This window comes from Montipora foliosa, chromosome 1 (genome assembly GCF_036669935.1).
Source record: "Montipora foliosa isolate CH-2021 chromosome 1, ASM3666993v2, whole genome shotgun sequence".
Classification (NCBI taxonomy): domain Eukaryota; kingdom Metazoa; phylum Cnidaria; class Anthozoa; order Scleractinia; family Acroporidae; genus Montipora; species Montipora foliosa.
In genome coordinates, this window is record NC_090869.1 from 40993164 (window position 1) to 41005663 (window position 12500).

The window sequence follows — 12500 nt, forward strand, 5'->3', positions numbered from 1 at the left end:
TCTGTTCTAGACAAAGGTCCTCCGGGCATCATGTAACCTGCCTTATCAGAGCTTTAAAGATATGCCAAAAATTGCAATACAGAGAAAAAAGCAGCTCTAAGCAAATCAAAAATAAACACTCAGCTTTAAGTTTATATCCCTCGGATGCTTTGACTTGAATAACTGCGTAGCCACCAGTGTGGACCACAGATATCATGATATGTCAAACTGGGTTGAAACCAGCGAAAAATGCAGAAAGAAAACATCTTCCAACCCGTTTTCCACATGAACACGAAAAGCGTTGACTGTGTAAGAACTATAGTTGGTGTAGTGTAGCCGTGTAGCCGCGTCAAGAAACAGAAAGCGCGCGAAAAATGAAGCCTCGTTTATGTTTAGGTGAGTTAACCTGGGTTGAGCCTGCAATCGAATCGAAAACCAGTACCTGGTCAGCGGTCAAATAAAAAAAAACCAGCTGACCTTGGTGAGTTCTTAGCTTAAGCCCGCGATATCCGAGATAATGGTCATTGGCATACATGGAGGGGTGAACGTACGTACGGACGGTCGATGACGTCATGGCTATAAAACCAAGATTTCTCGCATCGATGGGTTACCATATTTTCTTAACAATGGTGCTCCGCGCGCGTCTTGTCCTTTTTTGGTCATAAGGGGAACACGTTAAGTATATCCGAAAAATTGTGCGGTGTGTAAACACGAGTTACCACTCTAACAGCTACCACAAAAGGTATAAGGCTCAAAAATATTCGAACTTTTTAAAAAATAAAATACTGCTATAAAGACAAAGATACAACTGTTTCTAAAGAAATGGCATAAACAAGCCATATTAATAAAACAACTATTGTTCGAAAACCAAAAGGATAAAATTAGATTGAATTAGTTGCCTCCTTAACTCCTTTGCATGCCACCAAACACACTGAGAAAGTCTGGACACAAGTTTCAAAAGGTTATCATTCAAACAGGCTTTTAACTCTCCGTGTTGTTTTTAACGAATTTACCCAATTTTGAGAAGTTTATCTCCAATACTTCAAAACGTTCAAACTGCGTAAAATCCTAAAAAATTGGAGAAAATAGGAGGCAAGCCAAAAAAATAGGAAAAAATTGAAACTGGACACCCTGTAATGGTCGCAGTAAGTAAATGGTTGGTAAAACATGAAATTCAATGCTGAACTTACCATTGCGCTTCTGATGTCAATATGAACCAGCAAACTGCTCAGCTCAAACTCATCACTGTAGGCATTCTTTAAAGGCACCGATCTGTAACCTGGGTGCGAGTAAACAGGAAAAATTTTCTAAATCAAATCAATTATGACGACAATCCCTAAGCCTAGTGTTCGTCAAATGTTCAAGAAGCCACGGCCAGCTAATGAATGCATGAAATCAACTTTTTGGTGTAAGTAGGATGAATAGACCGAATGCATAAATGGCGGACAAAAAATATTCTTTTGTTTATGTGCTAATTAGACTCACTAGCCTCGTTTGCATGGACAAAATACAAAAGAAATGTTGCTTGAGAACGAGGCTAGTGAGGTAGTTAGCACATAAACAAAAGAAAACATTTCTGGCCGCCATTTATGCACTCGGTCTATATGTGGTTTCTTTGCAACTGCTTAACCCATCGACTCTTGGGAGCGAGACTACACAGATTTTATTCTAACGCCAAACGATTTTACTCGTGACTGAGGCGCCTGAGGTGCGACTAGGTCAAACCCATTGACTCCTGGCCAGGCCATTTCACTCGTCTGCTGATCTTTTGCTTTAAAAATCATTTTAAATCAACACCCCAATATATTTGAGAACAGCAGCATCACCTTCCTTCCCGCTAATGCCGAGGCAATTGCCTGGATGCAGGTAATGACTGGACCATTTTTAATAATCAAGTTTAATAGCACTAGTTAAAAGTGTAGAACATTAAGCTCGTGACATATCAGCAGTAACTTAATGATGTAGGGTGGATTACATTAATATGACAAGCTTCTTTTGAATAAAAGCAGACGTAAAAGAAAAAATTCTGAGCTCACTTATTGTAAAATAATTATATGAAAAGGACCTCAATTTAAGAAGATTTACAATTATTCGTCTTTCTTAACCCATCGACTCCTTTGGAGTGAGACTTGACAGATTTTACTGAGTCCGATACCAGATGATTTTACTTGTCGATGGCGGGTACTTCAGGAGTCAATGCGTGAAAGTGATTCCAGTGTAGCACATACCTGTTTTCAGGCTACACATGGGAAAGATAGCATGACCAATGAAGTTAGGTTCGCCAAACATGTCTTCATCATTGACAACAAAGCGGAGATAAGCTAAGGTTGGGTTGATGACATCCACATCAAACTTGACCCACCACACAGGGTTCAAACCATTGTCAGCTACAACAGGACAAATAAAATGATATTGAAACAACACTAGACCTCTTAGCAGCTTCATTATGAGACACGAGGCTTGCAAATAGAAACTTCAGCTGTCCCACAGAGACCACAACATGCGAATTTGTTGAGAGTTTACATTTTTTTTTTGTTGAGCACTTTTTAAGGATGATGAAAATACATGATAAGCCCTTTCAGTGTAATAATAATAATAATAATAATAATAATAATAATAATAATAATAATAATAATAATAATAATAATAATAATAATAATAATAATAATAATAATAATAATAATAATAATAATAATAATAATAATAATAATGCAGTAATGCAGTAATGCCAGTTTTAAAGAGAGGAGGAGAACTGAAAATACCCAAGGTTGGAAAGAGATGCCATTATATGGGCAATTTGCGAGACAGAGCGAAGATCAAAGAAACGATGAAACATTGACTTGGTTAAAAGAAGGAAAGCTTAAGGTAATTCCTTAGTATTGTATTGCGCATCCCTACTGCGCAAGATTTTCGCGTCATTAGCACGCGCACATGAGCACGTGCGCATACAAAACGTAAGAGATTTCGCTCAAACTAAACCCGATAGCGAAATAAATGCTCCTTTTCTCTCAAACGAGCAGGGTGACCCCCGATTTTTTTTTCAGGTATTTGCTAAGAAAAGTCTAATAAAAAACATATTTGAAGAAGAAAAAAAGTTTGATAGTAGAACATGATTTTTTTTTTGGAAAACAGTTCCGTACTGGGTGTATTTTACCCAAGGCGAGGACTTCAAGCTAACCACGGAACTGTCCCACAAAGTGCACTATTCCCACAACCAGGGAATCAAAGACGGCGTAAATGAAGCAATACTGCTTATGTAAATAAAAGAAGCTTTATTTTCAAAATAAAATGTTGTCTTTGAAGTAAGCAAGGCTTAATTCTGTATGAAGGTGATTCGAATTTTTAACGCGAAAACAGTAAAAATACCCTATTTTAAGAGCCTGCTGACGCGTAAACAACACGGTGACCCCATTTTTTTATTGCATTTTTTTAATGTTCATATCATGAACGTTAATTATGCCAAGTTTCCAAAAAAGTTTGATAGTAGAACAATTTCAAGGGAATTACCTTAAAAAAGAAACGGAGTCTCTTATTATTGCAGCACAAGATCAAGCAATAAGAACAAATTACGTAAAAGCAACGATCGACAGGTCACAGGATGATCCCAAATGTACAATATGTAAACAAAACAATGAGACCATCATCCAAATTGTAACTGGCGCAGAAGGAATACAAAAAGAAGCATGACAATGTAGCTAGGGCAGTTCACTGGGACCTGTCAGAAAAATATGGGTTTGAGCGAAGTGAGAGGTGGTATGACCATGTCCCGGACAGTGTACTTGAAAATGAGGATAACAAGATGCTCGGGGAATTTAGTGTACGGACAGACCATGAGATCGAGACTAGGAGACCGGATTTATTAATCAATGACAAAAGTGAGAAGAACTGCCAAATCATAGACGTGGCAATCCCGGAAGATGGAAGGGTGACAGCAAAAGAAGATCAGAAAGTAGAAAAATAACAAAACCTTGCGAGAGAAGTTCGAAAGATGTGGGGAGTAAGAACAAAGGTGATACCCATAGTGGTAGGGGCGTTGCGAACAATACCACTGAGGTTAAAAGAAAATCTGACGACCATAGGTGTAGACACATCCATTGAACTGATTCAGAGATCTGTACTGTTGGGATCGACAAGGATTCTTAGGAAAGTGCTGGAAATGTAGGCAGGAGAGGAAAGTACAATGAAGGACGCTTCTTGGTTTCCTAAGACAACTGGTTGTTGGCCGGAACCAATGAAACCAGATTCTACCTGAGATTATTAGCAATAATAATAATGATCATGTGATCCCCCTTTTGTACTGGACCTGAAAGGTGTTGTCTTCCTATACTTCCTTTCTCTTAAATTTTCTATGTCACCCCTTTCGAGTCTAGTGCAACAAGATGTCAACAGGTTTATAAGCCTAATGAAGAATGTTTTGTTATTTGGCAGTGAAGCAGCCAACAGAGAAAGCAGTCATGTGGTGTAAACGAGAAAAAAATCAAGCAACATAAAGATGTTACCTTTGGTTTCCGTTTTAAACTTGGTATTGTCATATGGTGCCCCAACAATCTCAACTTCAACAAATGGAGACGCTATACCACGGCCTGATTTATTCAGATGTCTTGCAGCAATAATCTACACACAAGAAACATCAAGATTAATGATTAATTACATTTTCAGCAGAACAATTCAGTCAAGATTCTTGATTTCAACTTCAGAAGGTTTTCTATAGGGGAGAAGAGAGAAGTCCATGGATGGGATGGATTGAAAAAACTTAAGGCTGCTCTAAATTTCACCATTTGGCCTTCAAACGTTTTGAAGATTATCGTTTTAACCTTTACTTTTATCTCCATTCATACCTCTTTCATGTATTTTTGTAAGTGCATTGGTTATCCGTAAGGAAATAATCGAAGCAAATTCTGATTTTATATGCCATATATCTGCATTTGCATTACAGTAAAAGAAGGCAAAAGAAAGAAAATGCACTTCAGACTCAAGATAATGGCAGAAGAACTGGATGGACTATGCACCCCTAGTGTAAATCATTGTTATAAATAATTAGATATTAGGTTATGAACTGGGAAAGGTTAGGTGTTGCTCTGTTATCTTTGAATGTTATCGTCAATGTCTGAACTATTCTTACTGTTAGGGTGAGAGTCAGTGGCTCAACTGCAGCTGCTCCAGCAGCATCTCTTCTGTAAAGTTCAAATTTATCATGGCGGAGGCACTCAGGCTGCAAAACATAGCCACATCTAAAAAAATAATTAATATTTTTAAAAGAAATCATGTTAACATTCAAGCTCATTATAGCATGAAACAAGAAGGGGGGGGGGGAGGAAATGTGAGGCATGGTGGCCTTGAGGTTGGCTTGCCTTATACAAATAAGTGGCCTGTGTTCGTGGTGGTTACTTTACGTTCCTTTGGCAACACTTGCCTCCGACATTGCCTCTCTTTACCTTGGGGCATAAAATGGGTACCAGCAATTTTTTACTGAGTGGAAGTAACCTTAAGATGGAAATAGATTTGCATCCCATCCAGAATTGGGGGGGGGGGGGGGGGTTTAAGGGGTAGAAATACTCCGAGTTACTTAATTGGGTTAAGCTCCCCACAGGATTGGCCACCTAGCCTTGAACTGTGGAGGGTGTTAATTTCAGGTTGCAACAAAAACAAAATATGTTAAGCCTAAGGATATCAACTTTGTAAAGGTTTGGGTTGTTTCTGTTATGGTAAAACACCCTGCACTTAACACCCTCCACTTGAACTATTCAACAATAATTTATCAGTCCATGCACAGCATACAAGTTTCTAAAGAAAATGTGGTGCTGCATCGGTGGGAGAGTTAAACAGGAAAATTTGGTTTCATCAAACGTGTTGATAAAAGTCGAATTACCACCGAGAACGATTTGGAATGCTGACGTTTCGAGCGTTAGCCCTTCATCAGAGCGAATAGAAGAATTGTGGGTGTTGTTGGTTTTTATGCGGGTGTGGAGGAGCTTTGCCATTGGTGGAAATATAGTAACATAAATTGTGAATAAATTAATGAAATGAGAGACGTTCACTGATTCCGTGAGGATAGAGTGTACTTAGTTGCCAGATTTTTTGTTCCTGATTTTTGCGGCTTTCTGTGTTCCCGTGGTGTAAGGATACACCGCAAATTGTCGTGTTGTGGTGGGAGTGATTAGGAAGATTGAAATGGTGCGCAACTGGTTTTGATGCATCTGAGTCGCTTTTTTTCTACATCTCGTAGGTGTTCGCAAAAGCGGTCCGCCAATCTTCTTCCTGTTTCGCCTATAGGTCTTCTTACATAGTGTGCAGGTTATGCAATAGATGACATTTGCGGAGATGCATGTAAAGTGGTCTGTGATTTTAACGGATCGATTCGGTCCGGAGATCTTAACCATGTTAGAAACAAAAGGACAAGTTTTGCATCGTGTGCGTGTAGATTTGAACGTTTCCGGTTGGTTGTCAGACTTGAAAGCGCTCCTAACTAGAAAGTTACCTATGTTTTTGTCTTGTTTGATGAAATTAGTTTCGGGATCATTGCGGAGAATTTTGAAGTTTTCGAGAATTACATTTTTGACAGCAAGGTTTTGTGGATGGTAGGAGAGGGTGAATGGAATTCTGTTGGTTTATTCGTTCCGTGACGTTTCTAGTGCGGTTTGCCGATAGATTTCTTGGGCAAAGGTACCAACATATACAGCATGTGCTATTTAAAGAGTGTGGTTTTGTCCAATTTTTGAACTATGGTGTTATCTACAACCAATGTCATCAATATTGTTTTGTTAAACCACGGGCATTATAAATTGAAGAAATAACAGAATTATTTGAACAATACCTTCCATTGTCTAGAAACTTTCCATGGTTGAGCTGCATTGCTCTATCTGGAAATGAAGTAAACAGGTAAGCAAAATTTTCTTGGTAAGATCAATTGCACAGTTTGATTCGCTGAAAGGGAGTTAATATGAGATCAGAAAGAGAAAGCACTCAGAAAAACATTTGACAGACAGTTAACTACATCCTGGAAAATGGAACCCATGTATAAGAGCTAAACAGTGATGGTTATTCTAGGCATAACAAGAGCTGTATCCTTAAGATATGACCCTTAAATGTACAGACAGGGGCACAAATCAGAAAGTGTTCGTTCAGGTCTAACTCTGGAAACTAAAATTACTAGGATATCGTTGGCTCGCACTGTTCCACGAGAGTGAACATAGTCAGAAATCAATATTTTAGAGATAAATGGTAATGGAAAACTCTGTCTTCAAAATGCCTTTCCCGCCCTTGATCAAGGATTAGGAATCTGAATTAATTTGCCTTAAGGTGGCTTACTACAGTTCCCCCCCCCCCCCAAAAAAAAAAAAATACGATTTTAAAATCTGTAAAATTAAGGCAGCAGGATGTCTCTTCTGAAGTCACTGCAATCCATGTAAAACGTAATTTTACCAAACAAATAAATGCAAATCAAGGGAAAATGCAAAATACAGTGACCAAGCTCCTGGACAGGGAACTGGAAACTACACATTTCAAAGGCCTTTTTCTCAAAACCTAGCCTTACGGCCAGGGTTAACATTTTGCGAATTAGTAAACTATATAAAGACGAAACCGTCAACACTTTGTCAAAAAGATCTATCAGACGGTTTTTCAGTTATTATCAAAATATACAAAAATCGACGTTTTCGCCGTTTGGGAATAACTTGTCTGACAGGTTCTGTCTGACATGTCTGGTTTCCAGACCCCCTCCACAAGCTCGGTCACTATATTTAGTATTTTCCCCTGATAAAAATTTGCAATTATTTGTTAGGTAAAATTACATTTTACATCATATGGACTGACTAAGAAGAGACATCCTGTTGAGAGATTTTAAAATCTTGATCTTTTTCCTCTGAAAACTGTAGTAAGCCACCTTAAGGGTTGGACTTTATTCATTTTTGTACAGTTTGGCCACACCTTTCCTCCCTCTCTCAACACAAAATCCAACCAAAATAAAACCCAGCTAGACAGTGTTATGATTTGTGCCCAGGTTTGCACACAATTGTGAAAATTGCGAATTTTGCGCAAAAGCGCAAAAATTGTGAAAACCGAAGAGATAAAAAGACAAGTCCTCGACAAGACTCGCGATTTTAACGATTTTTGTGAAAATTGTGAAAAATCGAAAAAATCGTAAAAAACGGTGAAAAGATAGAGAATACAAGTCCGCGATAAGATCGTAAGAGCGTGCGAACTTCATTCTGGAACAAAATATTGTGGTGTCATGTTTGAGTGAATGTAAAAATTGCATCTGTTATGAAGAGTTTCTTCAGTGAATTGTAATCATGTTTGCTAATCTGTATTACTACTGAAACTTAAAAAAAAGGAGAACGAACTTCTGTGATATTGTTTATTTTAGGCAGTAGTTTGTAGGCAGTTGCGTACAGAACGAGCTGAGTTAGTACGTACATATGATGGCTATACATTTATCAAACCCGATAGGTCTCGTAGTCATGAGTAACAGGAATTCGCTGTAAGCTCATCCTTGACAGCTCTATCGTGACCCCATAGAATATGCGCCAACATCATGAAAATGTGGATTCTTGCTTTTTCAAGCTTATCCCTTTACACTTCTATTGTGACTTATTTGAGAGGAGGAAGAAATTTCCCAATTTGTGATTCCCTGCAAAAAGTGCGTAATACTTGGAGCTTGGAGCTATGAAGATTTGATACCGTTGAATTAACATCTTTACAGTTTGTGTCCAGTTGCTTTTGAACGAGTTCAGTACAGAAGTAAATGCATTCTGATTGAAGGGGTAGTTTCTAAAGAAACTGTGATGCTGCGTCGGTGGGGAAGTAGTATACAAAAATTTGGTTTTATCAACGGAGTTGATAATGTAAATTGGCCACCGTACAGAGATTCTAAAAGCTGACGTTTCGAGCGTTAGCCCTTCGTCAGAGCGAATCGAGGGATTATGGGTTACGTGTAGTTTTTATAGTAGAGTAGGAGCTACGCTATTGGTGGTAACATGATTGGCTATGCATTATATAGTTAAATGCGATATGTTAGCGATTTTCGCAAATTGTGGAAAAATTGCCAAAATCGTGATTCTTGTCGGGGACTTGTCTTCTCTATCTTTTCAGCCTTTACGAATTTGGCGATTTTACGGCAAATTCGCAATTTTCGCAAAAAGCGCGAGTCCTGATTGGGGACTTATCTTCCTCTTTTCAGCTTTTACGATTTTTGCGAAAAATTGCAATTTTTGCAGCTGTGTGCAAACCTGCATGGACATAAGTGAGAGAGTCACTAGCAAGAAGTGTGCTCTAAAGTCCCCCAAAAAGGGGAATTTCATGAGTTATTTTATTTCTTTCTAACCAAGATGCACTAAGTGAAAGCAGTGATCTCCTAGTAGCACTCATTTAGTACCTGGTGTTTGGTAATTTAGCGCACAAAGTTGTACACCATGGTTCCACATTGACATTGGGTCATAGTTTGATGAATCTATCCTGCTTCCCCTAGGATAAACTCTACTAAACTGTCTTCTGTGATATCTTCAATGCTGTTAAGGCAAAATCTAAAATCTCTCAATTTTGTTTATACTTATTCTCTCCATTTGTTCAACAGTAAGTTTCTAGACTGCAGAAGAGGATAACAACATTAAAACTGCCTACCCTATTGTATTCTTATGACCCAATATTACATTCCCTACAGCAAAAAGTCTCGTAGCCAGAATTAAGCCACTATCATTTCCTCAGGTTTATGCAGCCACTAAGTATGCAGCCACTAAGTATTGAATATCACTATTTTATAAAAATAAAGGATATTTCATAAATTCTCTGCTATTTCTCTTGTTAATTAATCTTTCCAATCTCGTTTCTGGAAAGGAAGACATCTCTTGATGTTTACCAGACACATCTGAAACATGAAAAGAGAAAACTGCATGGAAGGAATGTCCTCTATCATTTTCACTATTTCCACACTTTTCGGGGGAGAGAAACGACCGCCGGAAATACGTCTGCGTTCGCAGGCTAACATGTTCACAGAATCTCAAAAAACATATGACAGTTGAAGAGCACAATACAAAACTAGAAACAGAATCAACCTCTTCTGGTACACAATAGTACGTATTTACCATTTTTTTTCCTGCGGTCAGTCAAATTATGAAATGCTCAAGGCTAAACAAACAGTGGTTGGAGACCACTAAAATACCCTTATCATTATACAGACAGGAGTGTTTCACTGGAAAATACACCACACAAAATCCATACGAAAGTATATAAGGGACCCGAGTGGCGTATTTTTCAGAACCTTACGAGTGAGGATATTGATGATGTCATTTCCCTTCTTTGCATGTGAAAAATGGTGAGCGATAGATTCGTGAAGTTCTCTCTCTGAAGCTTAAACGTAAAATCCTTCTCTGAGAAACAAGTAAATGCTGACATGAAGAATAAAACTTCATACAATTATTCAAGGAGTTCCTTGAAAGTGAAGAGGAAATGAGAAAATTGAAGACATTCCTGCCGCCAAGCTGCAAGAATTTGCGATAAAGTTGGTGAGTTAAACACTCCTGTCTAATAATAAAAACAACACAATGGCTGCACTCATTTGTAAAATATTGTTTTTACCACTTGAAATAAAATTCATATCTTTGCGCCGCCGTGTAATATAATATCCTCTATATACTTGTGGTATCAATAACAGCAATACACTGTAACTTACTGTCAAGATCGAAAGGTACTGGCTGACAATACACAACTAAATCAGACAGTTCTTGGCTGAGATTAGCCTGTCGCACCATTTTCTGGACCTTAGCTTCTCTTGCAGTTGCCATTTCCCGCAGAACTTGTAACCATTCAGCTAAGTCCTGAAAACACAATCACACACCCGTTTGTGCTACAACTTCACCGGCCACATTGATTGCTTTTATTCATACTTTGTGCAAAAAAATTGGATTGGCCAGTCTTGAACACATGCACTAAACAAACTGAATATCAGACTCAGATACATTAAATGCTTCAATGTTTAACAGTTTCTCGGACGTTTTTCACACACGTACCACAGTCAGCTGATGAAATGATAAAATTGAACCTGGCCAACAGCATCATTCATTCCGGCAAAAAGGTATACTTTATAAACTATGATTGTAATCAAAACTAAAATTGAAATAATATTGCAAGGGATCTCATGAATATAAATCACTTGTGCTAGGAGTCATGTTAATGATAGCTTGATTACATTATGACCATCTGGATAAAGGTAGTCCTGGGATGGACAGCTACATGTACCGATAATACCTGTCACAATGTCAAGTGATTAAACACTGCAGAAGCAAAGAAAAAAATTAACATAAATGCCTCCAGAAACCTCTTGTGTCTCTGCAGAAGCTTCAAGTAAAGGGTGTCCATCACGTCTGGAGATTCTAACCATGTACCTCTGACCTCCTTTAGGCGGTCCTGTATCTGGAATCAATGCACAAAATAAGAAATGAGAAAAATGTAGTTCTACACACGTAAATATGTGTTACATACTGAAGAAGAAAACCTAATCACCTCTCAGTTGGCCTTGTTTTTTTTGTATGTAACTTGTATCTAAAAGAGTTCACTTAACAGCCCTAACCACCAACATAGGTAGCCCAGTCCAATGAAACTGAATCAACAGTGGTTAAAAAAGCTCACATACCAACTATGCACCCTTGCAGATCAATACTTCCTTTTTGAAGATCACCCAATGGAGACACTTCTCTGGTCTAAATGTCACATGAAAAAGCACATTCAATTTAATGCTAATAATCTTTCACCCACGGTTTCACTTTATGCCCTCAAAAGTTTGCTTTAAATTTTGAGGTAAAATCAGTCGGAGGAAGCAACTTCCCATTAAAGACTCTGACACAAGATGCCCCTGGCCTTTGAAATCTGACTGAATTTGAGTTATGACTGGCCCTTCTATTGCTTAGAAGTTTGATGTTGTCGTTATTTCACGCTGATGCTGTGGATCGGTGAAAGCTACGATTAAAGTTTTCAAAAGCAGCTAAAGACCTCACTTGAACAATACCCCGGTACATTCATTCATGTTCCACTGCTGTTTACTGAAGATTCACAAATCAAAAACGGATTTGGACTTGTCATATGTAAAGTGCCATTTACACTTTGTACAATAAAGTATTTTAGTACCGAGAGGTTAGAAACCTTAAGTTCTTTACATTTTAAGGTTGATAAAGTTTTTGGATGAAATTTGAAGATTACAATGATCAGCTGGGGTCACAATTCATAGATTTTCTGTGAAAGAAGTGTCTCATTCAGTCCATTAAATTTTGAAAAGTAAAAGATCAAGGGTGATTTCACATATTAGAAATATTCTAACAAGGTAAGATCAAACCAAGTCACAGAATACAATGATGGAAAACTACCCTATGCCAATCAAAAGCACCCAAAAGTAACCCTGCATTTTGGCATTAGGTCAAGTCACATGACCACTAGCTGTTTGAGGTAAGGAGATGTGGTAAACAAAATTAAAGTGCCCCTTTTTTCCTTCTGATTTTGAAAGTGTGCTTACTTAATACCTGACTGGCAAAATT

At 38.1% G+C, this 12500-nt stretch overlaps 1 protein-coding gene across 2 annotated transcripts in view; it reads right to left on the reverse strand.

Annotated features, from left to right (window-relative positions):
• LOC137998646 (1-phosphatidylinositol 4,5-bisphosphate phosphodiesterase gamma-1-like) overlaps positions 1 to 12500 on the reverse strand; it is a 93768-nt gene that overhangs the window by 6727 nt on the left and 74541 nt on the right. For both annotated transcript variants that reach the window (XM_068844631.1, XM_068844630.1), the window contains 10 exons: positions 11606 to 11672; positions 11291 to 11385; positions 10646 to 10790; positions 9746 to 9841; positions 9353 to 9472; positions 6794 to 6839; positions 5102 to 5210; positions 4479 to 4593; positions 2208 to 2366; positions 1170 to 1258 (listed from right to left, as the gene is read on the reverse strand). In XM_068844631.1, the coding sequence (XP_068700732.1) occupies positions 1170 to 1258; positions 2208 to 2366; positions 4479 to 4593; positions 5102 to 5210; positions 6794 to 6839; positions 9353 to 9472; positions 9746 to 9841; positions 10646 to 10790; positions 11291 to 11385; positions 11606 to 11672 (1041 nt within the window). The remainder of the gene's footprint in view (positions 1 to 1169; positions 1259 to 2207; positions 2367 to 4478; positions 4594 to 5101; positions 5211 to 6793; positions 6840 to 9352; positions 9473 to 9745; positions 9842 to 10645; positions 10791 to 11290; positions 11386 to 11605; positions 11673 to 12500) is intronic.